At 36.1% G+C, this 18,418-nt stretch overlaps 2 protein-coding genes across 2 annotated transcripts; one reads left to right on the forward strand and one right to left on the reverse strand.

The window, feature by feature from the left end:
• LOC109227388 lies at positions 1,768-8,423 on the forward strand. The gene is made up of 7 exons (XM_019392533.1): positions 1,768-2,504; positions 3,597-3,904; positions 4,218-4,889; positions 5,093-5,221; positions 5,557-5,760; positions 6,262-6,462; positions 7,922-8,423. Exons 1-7 carry the CDS (start codon positions 2,237-2,239, stop codon positions 8,039-8,041), a joined length of 1,902 nt encoding a protein of 633 aa, XP_019248078.1. The 5' UTR covers positions 1,768-2,236; the 3' UTR covers positions 8,042-8,423.
• Positions 9,470-12,980, reverse strand: LOC109227389. The gene is made up of 3 exons (XM_019392534.1): positions 12,844-12,980; positions 11,212-11,724; positions 9,470-10,237 (listed from the first exon to the last, which is right to left on the reverse strand). The coding sequence occupies exons 1-3, from the start codon at positions 12,911-12,913 to the stop codon at positions 9,702-9,704; spliced, it is 1,119 nt and encodes a 372-aa protein (XP_019248079.1). The 5' UTR covers positions 12,914-12,980; the 3' UTR covers positions 9,470-9,701.

Below are 18,418 nucleotides of genomic sequence, written 5' to 3' on the forward strand. Positions count from 1 at the left end.
GCTTCATATTTCATTTCTCGGGAAATGGCATCTTCTCGGCCAGGATTAGGTCGGGAGTCTTCACTCGAACGAACCGAACCATCCATCCTCGATCCTTGTCCTCATCTATGCTCGAGAACAACACCTTGGTAGCCCGACGCTGAAGTCTTATTAACCCGCCTCGATAGAGACGGTGGGTGTACAACCTGATGAGATGGTCGAGAGTGAAAGACATCCCCTCGACTTTACTCGCAAAAAATCGGGGCAGAATAACAATCTACCAAAAATAGGGATGGATTTGACCTAGGGTTATTTGATATTGACGGCAAAAATCGATGATGACGGGATCGAGAGGGCCCAGCGTGAAAGGGTTAGTGCAAACACTTAGAAACCTTTCCACATGGGTAGTGATGTCTTCTTTTGGGGCCGGAATCACCACCTCTTTGTCTTCCCAATGGCAGTCTTTCTTCCTGCTCAAGGTCGCTCTCAGTTATCGAGCATATATATCTCGACATTGGCTCGCATCGACTAGGGACCGACGAAGTTTTCTCGACCTTGAAGTCGGAAGTAAGGACATACCCCGCGGGAACGCACTCCTCAGGGCGCGGCTCCACTTGTGTTTTATCGCCGGCCGACCGCGATGAAGAAGCGTTTTCCTTTTGAGGAACAGTTTTTGCCATTTTTGTGTGAGTTTGAAGATAGAGGGAGACGACAGGACTTGGTGTTTGAGAGGAGATTAACAGCAAACCCTCGAAATTCTGAAGAAATGGGGGACTTAAGAGGTGTAAAACCTTAAGAGATTAGAAGAAAGTGAAAGTAAAGATTGAATCAATGAGAGAGGGGGCCTATTTAAGGGATTCACGACGACGATTCAAAGGCACTGGTGGCCGACCACCAACTGACGCTCATTAATGACTTGGAAAACTGTACCGACGGGACGTTTCAGTCACTTCCGCCGCTTACGTCACGAGGATGACGTCATGACAGGTCGAAGTACAAAGTCAAAGGCTCAATTCGTTTCTTCTCATTACACTCCACGAAACGAGGGGACTATCTGTATATCGTTAAAATTGGGCCTACCCGATTCTACTATTTGATCAAGACCAGGGAGTTGCATCAAAGGTCGGCCCCGCAGTGGATCAGACCGAAGCACGAGGACAAGGTACCGAGTTCGAGAATCGAGGTGCCTGTCGAGATCGAGGTCAGTAGCGATCGAGACCAAATAGGGCAGACTTCGAGCAGAACGCAATAACAGAAAAGCGAGATATCCGCGACTGATCGAAGATCATGGCGAAAATCTCGGAACAGATCAAATCAAGGGCGGTTGTTTAGGCTAATCATGGAATTTACTTCCGTAATTAGAATTGTAGCATAGATAGGATTCCTCTACTATATAAAGAGGGTTCTAATCATTTTGTAAGCATGTGACATTCACATATATCAAACCAATACAACACTTTCTTTCTAGCTTATTTTCTTGTTCATCAGCTTGCTTTTTTCTTAACTATTTGGTACTGACCAACTCGAGGGCATCCTAGTTCGAGGGTAGAATTACGCTTAACACTGGTTTGCTTTATATCATTTTTAATTTCTATTACTAATTTTTACATTTATCAATTGGAACTAAGTGAAATCACGTGTCCTTAAAACCATATTATAAGTTTAATTGTTATCTAATTTTAAGATAAACAATTTCCATATACGATCAACTAAAATTTGAGATATAAAAGGACCCTTCAATACGAAGAGTCTAAAGTCAACAAATTAAAAGGGAGAAAATAAAAATATCGATCAACAAAAGACAACTCGATACAATTAAGGAAGACAAAAGACAGGAGGGGGGAGTTTGCAGGAGGGGGTAAGGGGGAGAGAAGAAAAACAGTTCAAAAAGCTCCCGGCCGATTAACCAAAAGTCTCCTCTCTGTATATATATACTTTTTCAACGGACACCACAGAGAGGAAAAACTTTCTCTGCAAAACGGAGAACAAAATTCTTTACTTTTTCCTCAAACTTCAATTTTGAATCATTTCTCATAACGGATACCCCCACCCGACCCGGAATACCGAGACTCAACATCTTCACTCACCGGCGTTCTCTTCGCCGCCGGCGAGATATGGCCGTTGCGCCGCATCCGTATCGCGTGGATTTATCTAGAATTTTATTTCGTCTTCGATCTATTATTTCTCGAAGCCCTACCTGAAGAGGAAAAACATTCTCGAATCTCGAACATTCTAGAATATTATTGGAATTACGATAATGGCCTCAGGAGGGAAAGGAATGTTGGAGAAGGGGAAGAGATGTTTGAAAATTGTATATTTCATGGTGGCGATGTTGGCGTCGCTGTTGGTACTATCGGCGCCACTGCTTGTGGCAATAGGGGATGTATTGGTACCAAGTGTGTTGATTTCGAGCTTCACGTGCGTGAAATGTTACAGTTTCAAAGAGCATTTGCGTAGATATGCTTTCAAAAGCTCCTTGACGGACATTCCTCTCGTTTCTGTCATGAGATCTCTTATCATCACCTGTATGTCATTATTTTTTCTGTTTTCTTTTCCATGTTTAACAATTCTGATTAATGCATACTTCATGTAATTCTAACTGTTGGTTTTAGATTAAAGCTTGCGTTCAATCTGCATCTGCTTTTATGTTCAACTTGCTTATGTTTTTGTGTGCACCTCGACTATTCCACCGGTACCTGCAACCTCCCACTAACACAGGTACTAGGTAACTCTGCCTACCAAGGCTTAGGCGGGTATTTGTGGATGGATATTACTTGGAGCTTGATGTTGGAGTTTGGCTTTGCATCGTGTGGTTCCCTGATGTAACATCTTAAATTTGGTGCTGAATATCTAAACCCTTTTCATGATGCCTCTTTAGATGATTTCTTTTTTCCTTTTGATCACTGTTGTCAAAGGCGCGTTTAAAGCGCGCTTAAGCCCTGAAGCGAGGCTCAAAACATGTTGAGCCCTTCGCCTCGCTTTGTAGGCGCTTCAGTGTCGCATCAAGACTCTTAAGGCATACTTTTCCTTGCCAATGAGTGTAATCCTGAAAAGTTGATGCTAAATAATTGATATTTCACTTTATTGTAATATTTTTCAATTTTTTTGTCCATATATTTGTTATTCATGCTTATGATTATTGGCCTTAGACTACATATACATGTTTTTACTTTTTCTCCAGTTGCGCCTTTTTTTATTAAAGCCCACGCTTTATTTGCGCTTTGCGCTTAAAACCCCAACGGACCTTTGCGCTTTTTTGCGCTTTTCGCCTCTGATAACACTGCTTTTGATATGGTAAACCTCAGCAATGTCCTCCTGCGAACCGACTTCCCTACATAGGAGTCCAATAGTGGCCTTTCCTGTCTTGATCCAGGGTGACTCGTGGTTGAGGGTCCTTACCACTAGGCTATCTCCCCATTGTCATGTGTTCGGATGACTGAGTTATATTAGTTTCACCTTGGCTTGAGCTTGTTCTTCTGAGGTTTAATGATTTGTCAAGATTTAGCCTTTTAACTAAAATGGCTAGATGGGGTGATCTGAATTTAAAGTCTTTTGGTGCGTCTATTATCTGGCTACTGTTTGCTACAAGACTAATCCATGTTAGTCTTTGGTGATAGGTGTTTATTCTTTGTGCGACGGTCCTGCACTTTCACATGGACCATACCTTGCAACGGTTACATTCTGTTCCATCATTTCCGTGATTCTTCTTTCTATCAAGGCTTGTGTTTTCTCTGTCAATTCATACCTGGAGATTGAAGCTTCATCTTCTATCTCGAGGCAAAAGCTTCATTTGAAAAAGTCATGGGGGATGCCCGTGTTGTTTCTTTCTTCGGTAGTCTTTGCTCTTGGACATACTGTAATTGCCTACAGAACAAGCTGTCGCGCAAGGAGGAAGCTTTTGTTTCACCGAGTTGACACAGAAGCTGTAAGCTAATATATGTCCTCTGTTTTGTATCTTTTGCTCTTCTTGGATGTGTTTCCCTCATTTATACTGTGGCCCGATTGGAAAACAATTCTGTAATTTTCATAAAGTGAGCATGCTCTTTTCCTGGCATAGTTATGAGTAATGGTTATATATCGATTTACAATTTAAGTGCATATTATTTTCCTAGGAAGTTTAGATCTTAGATATTATTTATGTAGTTTGTTTTCTTGATTTATTAATAACCTTTTCGCAAGAAGATACAGTTTACGGGAACCTTTAAATTTTTGACAATTGGTTTCCTCTATAAGTACAGGTCCTTCCTTGCAAAGTTGTTTTCTCTGCATACAGTAAGGTACCACGATCTCCAATTCCTGCGAGTAAAACTAGAACTGAGAGTGAAATGAGGAGAAAACTTGCAGGATCAGCTCATGAGGAGGGGGAAATCCCTGCTATATTGCTTGCTGATGTTGACAGTTCATTCATTTCTTGTCTTGGGCTCTCTCTTCATTACAAACTTTGCTTGCCTGGCTCACCTTACCGTTCTTTATCCTCCACAACTTCTTCTGCTAGTCCGTTGCATGTTTTGTCAAAAAGTGATTATCGTATTCGGAGGAGCTACAGTAGTCAATTTCATACCAACTCTCTCTATGTACCTCTTTTAGATGTGTCTCCAACTTCCCCAGTCCTGTCTGGAGAAATCCCTAGTTTCAGCCTAGATGAAACTGGTGATGAAGATGAAATTGGTAAGTTGGGGTCTTCATCCCCAATACGAGATGTAGAAGGAAATAATCAGTTTGGAATTGTTCTAGTTCATGGTTTTGGAGGTGGGGTTTTCTCTTGGAGAAATGTGATGGGTGAGCTAGCTCAACAGGTAGGTTGTGCAGTCACTGCCTTTGACAGGCCAGGATGGGGATTGACATCTAGGCCACGTCAGAGAGACTGGGAGGAAAATCAATTGCCTAATCCGTACAGGATCGATAGTCAGGTATTCTCATGCTTTTGATTGTATGTTCTAATGAAGCTTCTTTTCAAATTTAGCATGAAAACCACACAACAGAAATGAGAGCAAGAATGTTAAGTAGCAAGAGCCAGAAAGTGAGAAAATTTTCTGGGTTTCTTGATTTGGGAGATTGTTACTTTTCATTAATTTAGGCCTTCTATTGAACTGTCCTGATTTTTACTTTTCAGGTTGACCTGCTCCTCTCTTTCTGTTCGGATATGGGTTTTACTTCAGTTATACTTGTTGGTCATGACGATGGTGGATTGCTTGCTCTGAAGGCTGCACAAAGAGTTCAGTCATCCGCAAATTCGATTAATGTGAGTTGAGTTCTTTTTTTATATATGAATTAATGTGAGTGACTTGCAATCGTGCTTTCTTCTTGGCATGTACCTTTATGTGCATTACTGTTATCAGAACCGAAACTGAAAACTTTACGAAGCCATGATTCAATAATAAGAAAATGTCAGCCCCGATTTTTGCTCGAGCAATTTTAGTTCCCGTAGTGAGTTGCACACTTATATATTGTGCTATTCTATTAGACAAAGCACTCTAGAATCAGTTTTAAATTCAAATTGCTGGTAAATGATGTTCACCTCCTTTGCGTGTTGTTCCTGAGTGATATTTATCTTCTTGATTATTTTTTGCCTTCTAGGTCCATATCAAGGGGATTGTATTATTGGGTGTTAGCTTGTCAAGAGAACTGGTTCCAGCCTTTGCAAGGATATTACTGCGTACTTCTCTTGGAAAAAAGCACTTGGTGCGTCCACTATTGCGAACAGAAATTACTCAAGTTGTTAATCGACGTGCATGGTATGATGCCACCAAGTTGACAACGGAAGTTTTGGGCCTATACAAGGTATATAATGTGTTCTAGCTGTTGGTTTATTGATACTGGATTATAACTGCTCTTTCTGGAATAAAAAAGACACTGTCGGGAATGGTTTTAATGCACTCCATTTAGATTCTCCCCAGTTGGACAGTTTGAATTTCAAACTTGTGAACTGGACAGGATTCTTTTCTGTGCTACTGTTTTGGATAGATGAATTTTTATTGGGCAAAATAATTAACAAGAAGGAGAAGACATTGAAAGGAGGGGAGACTCACTACTTGGTAGAGTCCATAAAGCGTCTATGCTTTCTTAACTGGATTCTGTAATATATGTACCTAGAGTTGAAACACCATCAATTTATCTTTAGTTGAAACATTTGTAGCTAGATCAATATCCAGGATAAATTTGTCTCCCTTTGTTTTCTTACTTAAAATACTCAATGTCTCCGTCGGTCTGACATTCACTCTAGATATTAATAGATTATGATATGTTCATGATATCATCCTTTTTGGTTGTATGTGTAATCAGGCACCATTATGCGTAGAAGGATGGGATGAAGCACTCCATGAGATAGGAAAACATTCATCTGAAACAGTCCTCTCACCAGAAAATGCGGCACAACTGCTAAAAACAGTTGAAAGTTTACCACTTCTGGTGATTGGAGGTGCTGAAGATGCACTTGTCCCTATAAAATCTGTTCAAATAATGGCATCAAAAATTGTAAATTCTGTGAGTTCTCCCTCTCTCATGATGCTTGATCTTTGTAGTACTAGTCTAGTTTATATCATCGTCTAGCTTGTATGGTATAGAGGTATGGAATGCCTAGTTCTTAGATTTTATGTTTTGTGTTTTATGAATTTACAGGTGTTTCCTTCTTGATTTAAAAACATATGTTTTCCTTTACCTCATGCTATCCATTTTATGCAACATATTGTTTCTGATGGGAAACCTGTTGAATTAATTTCAAAAGCTGAAATCTTTTCCTCTAGGCATTTTTGGTTTAAAATTTACTCAATTTGATAACATTTTATACTGTAATTGATAAAATTTACTCACTGGGCATGTTGTTGTTGATGATATTTTGAACTGTGTGGGCTGAAAACTGAACTATTAAAATGTTATTTTAGTATATCATTCTTGGTGATAAAAAGCTTGTTTAGTTCTCTGTGGTAATTGAATAGTGATTTTCTTATCTTTGTTGTATTGGTTTCCATTATAGAAGCCCAATTCTTTTGGATAGATCAGTAAGTTCTTGTTTCCATCCTAATTAATTAGTAATCGTTTTTTAATAACAAAAAAAGAGCTTAGTATCAAAAGCTTTCATTAGTATGAGAATCTTGCCTCTTGTCCTAATGATGGGATTCCGGAGTTGATTCTTAAATATGAAAATTAGGAAAATCTCTGGGAAACAATATTATAACACTATGTAGAAGGAAATAAGAATCATGGATTGAGTTTTTGACTCTAAGCAATAAAAATTGTTGCTTTAGAGCCATAGTACAACTATTGATGCACAAAGCAATAAGTTAGACTAGTTAACAACTTTTGTGAATGCTTATCTCTTAAAGATGGTTTCTGAGATTCCATTTTGTTAAAGTAAAAGAACTTTTTGGTTCTAATGTCAAAATAAAAGGTCGAAGACACAATATTGACATACTACGGGAAAAATGTTTTGAAAATGAAAAGGTTTTGGACGGGTCAGCTGCCATAGCACAAGAAGAAGACACAGATGAGTTTTAAAGGGATTGTATTTGAAACATCCTTCATATAAAGAATATACATTTACTAGGTCTCCATTGGCCATCTCAGGCAAATAAAAGAAAAGGAAAATGGCACACTGTTCGGAAAGTGAAATACAATCATTTATATTTCAGCTTTATTACCTGTAATTTCGCAATATGTCTCAAATGCATGTTTAATATTGGAATTTTGCCACATGTATACTTGCGTTACTACTTTAAGTTTAATGTTTTGGTGCATGTTACGAAGACTTATTCAAACTTACAACCTTTGGAATAGAAACTAAATTGATTCTGCTCAACCCCTTTTTCCCTATTTTGGAGTCAGAATTTTTTTTTAATTGAAAGCGCAAGTTTTGGAAAAAATACATATTTTATGCTGTTCATGTGAATTAACTGCAAAGTTTGAAGCTTATTTCTGCAAATCTGACAATGATCTCAACTTACAGAGACTGGTCGCCATATCTGGCTGTGGACATCTTCCACATGAGGAATGTCCCAAAGCATTGCTAGCAGCCATGTCGCCATTCATCAATAGAATTTTAGTGGAACCACAACTGCAACATTAATAGGGCTATGTCAAGTCGCAAGTATTTATTCAACTGAGCTTTTTCCCAATTTTACATATATCTTTTGTAATTTTTCATTTATAAATTTACTCAAAAGGTAGAGTCCAAGTCCATCTCTCCTTTTGGTAGCTTTGATTGTGAATTTGCAGCTTGAGTGTTAGAGCAGTTTCATATGTATCTTTTTTCCTCCCTCCTTTCTTCTTGTTTTTGTTTTGCAGATTCTTATGCCCGGTTTTGGTTTCTGTTATTCACCACATAAAGAGTGGAGATAACATCTGTGTACAATTATTTTTTCATCGAACGGTGTAGCAGATTTCCTGCTACAATCTCTCTCTCTCTCTCTCTGACTATAAGAATGTCAATTCTCTTTTTGTCACACTTATTTCTGTTTGTACGTGCTTATCATGGAGAATATGCACTGATATATTTGGTTGTAAACAATAAACTAATAGGGCGTTCTGCTATTTTTGGTTAATCATATTGTAAACATTAACTGCATATGATTATGGCCTTTTGCATGATTTCTGAAGTTCCCTTGAGAATATTTCATTTGTACGGTCCGTTTGAGTATAGGAATTGAGGATTCTCAATTCATAGCAACTAATCTTTACTGCGTTTTGACAATAGAGAGGGAGAAAGTTTATGAATTTGGTAATTAAGTGACTGATTCTTAAATCACAAGGAGGTCAGTGTTACGAACCAGAACCTGAAGAGAGTTAGGTCTCTGAAATTATCCCTAAGAAAATTGCAACTTATAGTATTTTTCATTATATTTCTGAATATATCTCAAATTCGATTTAATAGATAGAATTACTTTAGTCTGATCGGACTCCTATAACTAGTGAAATTTACTCTCATTAAGTGGAAAGTGCTGAACAAATTGGGGATAGTAAATCTGCTCGTGTCACAGAATACTTGTTTTAACTCGAGATTGGTATTGAAATCCAAATAATTTTCCACAATAGTTGAGTTTACCACCAAAATACATTAATGTGTGAATTTCATTCAGTATTACTATTTGACTATTTGTTTTAGTCTACTTATTAAGACTTCTCTAAGATGTGTGATCTGTTGGTAGAAAAGGAAAAGGAGGAGAAGCAAGCATGCCATCTACATAAAATACATTTCTACCCACTACTTTGTTAATTTATAGAATTTATAAATAGGACAAAAAGTTGTTACAATTATATTTGTTCTAAGTAAAAACATCTTGAACTCAAAGAAACCAACCTTTTTATTAAAGAAATTCAAAGGAGTCCGCATGTCCTATCAAAATTCAGATACTCGTGAGAATTAATTGGAAGATAGATTGGAACTCATTTCCTCTAACTTTCTATGGGTCTGGAAAATATAAAAAGAAAATAAAGAACCGATGATTGAGATTTGAGTCCCCAAATCCAATTAACAAAAAAGAAGGAACACATACTATGCTGAACCAAAAAGGTTACTATTTCATTTCATTATTCGAAAATTTTCTATAAATACATGTAAAATGCGACAAATATAATGTAACAATACATAACTCCAACTCTCTTGCTTATGTAACTTGCAAAAGTAACACATCAACTATGGTATTACAAGGAATAACATCTCAATATTCCGTCACATGCATAAAACTTAAACTCAATCAATAATTATCGGACTCAATTAATTAAAAAACCTATGGATGGCGGGGATTGCGAACTCCAACCAATCTCACATCATCAACCACAGGACCACACAAAGAGCCAGAATTATCACTCTTCATATGATAATATGTGCTCAAAAACCTCACTCTTGTACGTGGAGAAATTGCTGTGAACCTAAGCCTAGCCCTTTTAAATCCACCTTTGCCTTTAGATTCATAAGGAAATTGCATAGTAATTTTCCCTGCAAATGCTTCTACAAGCATAGATCCTTCACAAGAATTACTAGCATCTCCAATTGAGAAAATAAGATCATATACTTTTCCAGGTCTAGTCCTCACTACTTGTGCTATGGCACTCTCTCTTCCGGCTACGAGCTCGACGGCGCGCTTGCCCTCGGGCACGGTGAAGTGTTCAGCGTCAATGTATTTAACTGCTTTAAGAGATTCAATCATCCATCCTAGCAATGGAGAATGGTCATCTTCAATGTTGGGTGGAATTAGAACACCCCATGTTGTGTTAGGAAAGATATATGGACCCTCCTCAAAGTTTCCATTCTTCAACATGTTGCCTGCATCCATTTGTCATCAATATGTTAGTAATATGACATCGTAGTACAACAACAATAAACTCAGTATAATCTCACAAATGGGATCTCGCGAGGGTATACATAGTGTGTACGCAACACTCCTACCTTGTGAAGATAGTGATTGTTTTCGATATCGTAGTGAAAGTATAACATCCATTTTGTATTTTTAGAATTGAGACTATTATATATCATCATACTAGTAGTAAATATAAACATATATGTTGTCACGTCACGTACTCCTTGAATTTTTAAATTACATAACACTGAAAGAGTAAAAGAAGTTTACATTATCAATGTAATTTAACTGAATATAGCAATTTGTAGGTTATTATATGTTTTTTGGATTACTATACCATACTTGTAGGACAAAGTTATTACTTGTTGTTATAGGTCAACGTAACTTGATAATGTAAATTAAAGATCTATACATTATCAATACATAAACTAATTAAATCCGACTAAACTAGTGGTTTGGGAAGGATATAATTTATCTTACATCCACTAATAGAGCGAATGAATTTTTACACAATCAGTGCGCAATTTAACATTTTTTAGAAAATTATTTTCTTTATTTTTCAGGTTACTAACTCCACTCATGATTATGAATATTACCTCAAAAGTGACTTAATGGAGCAAAAAAGATTATATCATATAAATAATTTCTTATAACCCAATTTAAGTTACACTAATAGTGTAAACATCTATAGATATGATTTTAATCCTTATTTCACAAGACAGCCAGCAGCAATCGCGAATTCAGAATTTTAGCTCCATGAGTTCAATATATATGGATTTTGGCATTAATTCATTATATTTTTAAGTTATGTGTTCATACCTAGTATTTATAATAAATTCAGTAAATTTTTTACACATAAATTTATACCCTGCATGAAAAATATTGGATTCAAATGATTCCGCTATCCGAAAGATGCAATAATTAATTGTAGCCTACTTACCTTTTGGTCTTTTAGGTGTTTTCAAAGCCTTAAGAGCAACAAAATCAATGAGAGGGCCACAAGCTGGATCTTTCTCCACAGCTGGATTATGAATCATAACATCAATTTCATTAGCCTCGGCCAAGAAACCCCAAGAATATGAATCCCAACCATCAGAACTATACATAGTTTGCATAGGCAGCATTCCCCAATCATTAGGCTCAGAATTAGGCGATACAGATACGTTGAGTTTCTCTTCTTGAGCACAAGTCCTAGCAAATACAAATGAAAGGGAATAGAAAACTCCTTTTGTTACTTTTACTTTGGTTTTAATTGAAGCATCTTCCCCAAGTCTAACTGCATAATCTCCAACAGGTACTGGAAGTAACATGTCACCTTGTGTTTGGCCTGATTTAATGTATTCTACGTAACCTGATATTTCCCAGTTTGGTATAGCGTCACGGTTTACCACTTTTGTACCTTTCATTTGGGATGGTTTTGGACCTAGCTCGAAATTGCCGTTTGGTAATATTCCTGATCAAATAAACAAGAAAATGAATTATTGTTAAATACTACATAATATTAATTACCAGCTAGCAGCAGGGGGTGGATTTAGGGGTCGAACCCCTTCGTCGAAAAATTACACTGTATATATAAGGCAAAATTTATTTTTTTACCTCTATATATTACGTTTTGAACCCCCTTAACACATCCCAAAAGTGTAGCTTAGTCATCAAGGGATTTCAAAACCTTCCTAAGGTCATAAGTTCAATTCCCCCTAGCTACAATATTTTTTAATTTTTTTTTTAACCCCCTTCGTGGAGATCCTGTCTCCGCCACTGGGCCTAGCAGTCCGGTACACAAGGCATATTCGCGTTCACGTAGGGTCCGGGGAAGGGCTGCACTCCAAGGGATGTGATGTAGATAACCTACCCTAGTACAAACATTAATAATCGTTGCTTACAGGGCTCGAGAACCTGTAATCTATAGGTCACAGGGAGACAGCTAAGAATTAAATTAGATACATTGATAGTGTAATGTTTTATACGATTCGCGACTTTTAGCTTGTGACAGACTTGATCGTGTAAAAAATTTATACCAGTGTACGTCAAACTATAGTACTTTTTGTAAAAAAGCCTTCAATCTAACTACTAGTGTAGATCTTGCACCAATTCGAGGGATCTAAGTTTAGCTGGATTTACTGAGTAATATTTAAGTGGGGAAAAAGAGCATGGCCTGTTGGTACAACCATTATATTCTCTTTACTTAAAATCACATGAAAAAAGCAAGTGTAGAACGTGTATATTTCTCTTTCTTTCCCTTTATTTATATTTAAAGGATGTTCATAGTCCGATTTGATGCGATTTTTATTAACAAGAAAATCAAATCAATTAAATCGGTTTCCTAATCTCCTACGACATAGATACTATAGAGTATGTGCTTTGCACAGTCATTTTCATTTTTCATAATGAAGAATATACTTGAGATAAGATTTTACCAAACAGTTCTATAGCATGCATGACGAAAACAATTTTCAGAAAATGATTTTCATACTATAAACCGTAAGAAGTTTTAATATGAATGCGCATAAAATGAAATATAGAACAAGAATTATAATGATCAGAATTGAAAATCAAGATAATAGAAACTTACCATCCTTTTGAGATGAAGCAACATGTATGGTGGCACAGAGCAGCACCAAAAATATGGCTGCTTTCTTCATTTTTCAAAGACAGTCAAGCTCAAAGAGAAAGAGAGAGTGAGTGAGGATATGCTGAATGAAATTTACAAATGATCAACAGGCTTTTATGAATTTCTGCTCATCAAATTGCCCCTAAGACAGAAGGAAATTACACTAACTGCCACTATTTCTCTTTCCTAGTTGATACAGCAAGGAAGCAAAAGTGCACGAGCCATCCTCGTGCTGAGGGACAAAGATTTGGAATAACCCAATTAAATTAAGGCGTAAAGGTTTCTTGGCCACTTAAACTTGTAGGGTTTTTAAAAGTCGATACATAAACTTGTACTTTTTCCATTTGAACACTCCAACTTGATGCAATAGATACTAATAAATATATTTGACCGTTGACTATGCTTACGTGGAAGCGGTGTAGCTGAAATGGCTAAATTATGTGCAAATCACGCTACAAAGGCGCGTGAATAGTATTATTTTTATTAAAAAAATATGAGAATAAAAAAAAATATAGATGAGGCCAAAAAAGAAACCTTTCCCTTTCCCCTACTCTTTTCCCCTCCCTCCCAACGTCTGTCATCTTCCCCACCAAAAAAAAATCGTATATGCATTTTGTTGCATCCATTTTTGCTCTCTTGCTCTCTACAATACTTCCTTTCTCTCTCTCTATATATATATATATGTAAATCTGCACCTGTATAATTGTATCTATAAATCTTTGTTCTATTTATCTTCATCGGAACTATAACCCGCCACCGACCACCGCCGTTATTTTTTTTCACAGTGTTACTTTGACCCACTTTTTTTTTTTGGCTTTAGATTCAGTTCAAGATTCTATAATTTTATGCTCATTTGCATGTCTAGTGCTGGAGTTATTTCTTTTTTTAGTTTCTTGGGGTTATTTGATCTGGGTCGGTTGATTTGTTAACGAGTTTTTTCTTAGGGTTTTGGTTGATTTAAGAGTTGATTAATAAGATTTGACTGCTAAAAAGTAAAGCAGAGAAAAGAGTTTATAGGAGAGGTAGCCGACAGTGACAGAGATGCCGGAGATGGTGGTGAGACGGAGGTAATCGAGGGTGTTGAAATTGGCAACAGTCTTAGTAAAAGGTGGGTTTCGATCTATAACTAGGTATTCCGGCTTTGCCGATGCTGTTATGTTTGTGTTCATCTTCCCTATTAGCAACTGCTCTTTTGGCCGGTCGCCGGCGACGGGACGCTAGGATGGTTTTTAATCGAAAAATGCAAGTGTGAGTAGTTGTATATGTTCATCTTTGCTATAATTATGGGTGACTGATTAATACAGGTGTCAAAAAAAAGTGAATGAAGGGATGATGTGGCTATACAAAATATTGAATTAAATCTATGTCAGCAGCAACTGAACAACACGCACCATTATAAGTGTTTATTAGCAGCCACTTTTTCAAGTAAAGGTGTTCAAATGGGAAACCCAAAAGTTCATATATCGGCTTTACAAACTGATGCAAGTTTAAGTGGTCAGGAAGCCATTTCGCCTTAAATTAATATGCCTGTGAATTGTGAAATTAATTAGTCCTAGTATCCTGTAGTAAATAAATGTAAGCTTACATATAGGGGTAGCAAACAGGCGGGTCGGGTTGTATATGAGCGGGTCAAAACGAGTAATTTAAAAAATTGATAAATTATCCGACCCGACCCGTATTTGAGACGGATAAAAAGTGAGTTTATCCGGCTGACAATATGCATATCTATATTATCCATGGCTTCTTAAATATGATCAATTATGAGAGAATTTCTAGTCTTCCAAACTTGAGGAACTCCAATTTGAGGCTTTACAAATGTAAAAGTTAAACACATTAATTATCCATTGGTTAACCATTTTCTAAGTGGACAATATGGTTCTTTATCCATATTCGACCCGTTTTTAAATGGTTCATTATCCAACCCATTTTTTGATGGATAATATGGGTGGATAACTGTTTTCTTTTAACCATTTTGCCACCTCTGCTTACATATAACACTCCCGTGGCATAGCTAGTTCAAGATTTGAAGGCAGTAAGGTTGTGCATTTGGACCAAATATCCGAAATCCGAACCGATCCGCTCAATTTTGAATTTCGGATTTCGGATATTTGGATCGGATTTCGGATTATGTTTATTAAAATTTCGGATATCCGGATCGGATTGGTATGATTTCAACTCGATCTGTTCCGAAATCCGAGATTATTAGGGCAATGTATAAATACTAAACTTTAATTTTGGATAGCCAATACTTCCTTTACATCTTCCTCCAAGTTATTACCTTTACAATTACTGGATTTAGTAACATTGGCACCATAGTACCTTCATAATTTTAAGAAATAAGAATTTTTCTTGCTGTATTGTCTCTTCTATAAAGAAAATATAAGTATGAGTTTTGCAAATTAGAGGCATAACAACTCGAACCTACAGAGAAATATTTTCTTAGAGATGCAATGCTGATAAAAGGGATGAAAAGCAAAGATATGTTTGTATTAGCACAGAACACAGAAGAAGCAAATAAGGCAGATGCATTAGCTTGTTAGATTTGCAATAGCCTTAATAATACGTATAATCCGTTCCGAAAATTCGAAATATTTATCCGATCCAAACTTTAAAATCTGATCCGATCCGATATTAATTCGGATCGAATTCGGATTGCTTTTTTGTAGAATTCGAAATTCGAAATTTTAATCTGAAATATGCTAAATTCGATACGATCCGATCCATGCACAACCATGGGTGCACTCCTAAATTTTAATATTCTAATATTTTTTACGTATTCGATAATTTATATACATAATACTAATATACATACATCGAGTTACAGCGAGAACACAAGCACTCTTCCTTTACATGCTAGATCAAGATTTTGGTGGTTGTATTTATAAGCATCTTGCATGTTTTGGTGGCTCTATATATGTCATGACAGTCCGTAATTACGAGTTTGATCGAATTCAATAATTTTGATCTAGATCTTGTATTAATATTAAATATTTTATTTAATTATATATTAATAATTTATTTAAAACCAAGCAAATAAATAAAATTGTAATTTAGAACCCATAAATCAAAAATCTAGACTCCACCTCTAAAAGCCACCATGTTCCCATATACATGTGCATTAAGTTGAATGATGGTAATTGTAATTGCGTATTTTACTCTTTTGTTTTGACCATTAATATATATCATCCTCAAAATCTGAGGTACAATGAATTATAGTCAGACAAAGGTCGTATCTGGTCAAGATTTTGACCAGCTAGCGGCTATTGCACATGCTCTTCTACTAGTAGTTAGCTGAGAGTAACCTTGTCATCTCATTCTGCTACTTTTACTTCATTCTTTTCACATACAATATTATTATTATTATTATTATTATTTGTATACATACTGCCACTGGCTCAAACTATAATTAGGACAATATTATTACATTAATCTTGGCAAATTTACCATATACTGCTACTACTCTCTCTCTTCATCTTTTTTAAATAATGATTATATCTTGTAAAAGCTAGTCCAATGATCAGTTGGAATGGACAATTAACTAATCGGAGTATATAGTTGAACCAATCACAGAGAATTCCAATATTAAACTTTAGATGACATACTTATATAGATTATAACTAGATTAAAAGAACGTATTAAAAAGGAAAAAACATATAAGAAAGATGAACAACACTTACGAATTTTCTCTACTTTTTATTAAGGAGAATTTTAGTTTAATTTATAGAGCTTGTAGTATGATCCAATAAGAGTTTAGATTTACAACCGACGAAGTACAAAATGTTAGCATGTCATGGGCACATGGTTGTGGCAGGATAATGTTGGGTTTTGTTCCTTTTACAAGCTAGGCCAAGATTTTTAAGAGAGAATTAATGACATAGTTATCCTCAAGAATTAATATCGATGTATACCTTAAAAATCAGAGTATTAAAACCAATATACGACGGATGAATGAGTAAATAGAGAGAAACATAGTAACGTGACAGTGGGAAATTGGGAATAGAAGACATTCAAGATCTGGTACTGAAGCATTCCCATGTGCAACTCAGTGCATTTTTAATTTATTTGTCTTACTGTCTTTTGAGAAGGAAAAAGAAAGAAGAAAATTAGAACGGTTTGTGGTGGGCAATAATTCGAAAATGTTTAATGAAGAGAGCATGTGCAATTAGTGAATGGACAAGATAGTAAGGTTTGCAGGTGTCACTGCTGCTATAACAACAAGCATGTGTACAATCGATTATCCATTCTTACTAATTAGTATGGGGGGTGGGGAAAAAAAAGTATTTGGGGGGGGGGGGGGGGGGTAGGGGAGGAGTGTAGGTCACCCTTAACTTTAACTATATGTGTCCAAAAGTAAACTAAAGTATATATGTGTAACAAAACCTTATAGTATAATTCATTCCGAATTCACTGACTCTTAGATTTTAAACTCGTCCTTGCACCCATTTGATTTTCTTTATACGAATTTTTCAGAGATCAACCTTATAAATTTTTGCCCCGAATGGAATCCTACGCGACGAATTCGGATATAGTCGGGCTCCAATATTAGTACCGGACACCGGGTGAGGGAAAAAAAATCAAGTGTGATGGTTGATGAGGGAATACTCTCTGTATAGAGGCGAATCCATGATCATAAGTTGATGGTTTCGACCTTTAAAGTTTTAGTAATAAACTCATTGTACTTTTAAAATTGTGAATTCAGATCTAATATTTGTTAAAATTATATTGAATTTTAGCATTTATATTTAAGTTCCGCTTTGAAAATACCAGATTCGGATGTACAAAAGGCTACCTCCGCCCATGTAACTCTATGTAGGTTGCCTCAGTGCATTAATCCCAACAGGTAAGTTAATTTGCCGAGGACTGTCAATAAAATTACTCAACAAAGTTAAAGATTAAGTCTCACCAAGAACCGCTTTTTAGAATCATTAAATCATTATCATCTAGTACAAGTTGAGGTAAATAATTAAAGGAAAGTGGTTCACATGTTATAAATTATGTAACATTGCGTATTTTTAAAATGTTCTAGGTGCTAAACAAGAAGGGTTTTTAAGAGAAAAGGTAAAGAACAAATATCTAGTACTCAAGGGGGTACAGATCAATTGAAATTATGCAGTGGAAGTGGCTGTATTTTTCTTCACACATCATCTAATCAGTAAATTTAGATTCATGGTTAGCTGAACATAAATAATTGTTGCACTTTCTACCTGTCAAATGTGTATAAGAAAGTCTCTGATTTTTAACCTAAAAAGTTCATTTGTGTCCAATACAATAATCTGTTACACCAATGTGCAATGTACTCTTACAAGTTACAACCAATAAATTTATTTGTAAAAATCTATAAACACACACCCACCGAGAGACAGACACACATGCTATCTTTAGATCTTTGATGATTTCGATAGGACAATGATCCACTATTATTTTATTGTCATTATTGTAACATTCTATCATGTTACTAGTCGTCGCTGATCATCTATGGTTATTCAAAACTATTTTTATCCTTACTCTGGCAATTTCTGTCTGCAGTACCAATCAC

Source organism: Nicotiana attenuata, chromosome 6 (genome assembly GCF_001879085.1).
Source record: "Nicotiana attenuata strain UT chromosome 6, NIATTr2, whole genome shotgun sequence".
NCBI lineage: Eukaryota > Viridiplantae > Streptophyta > Magnoliopsida > Solanales > Solanaceae > Nicotiana > Nicotiana attenuata.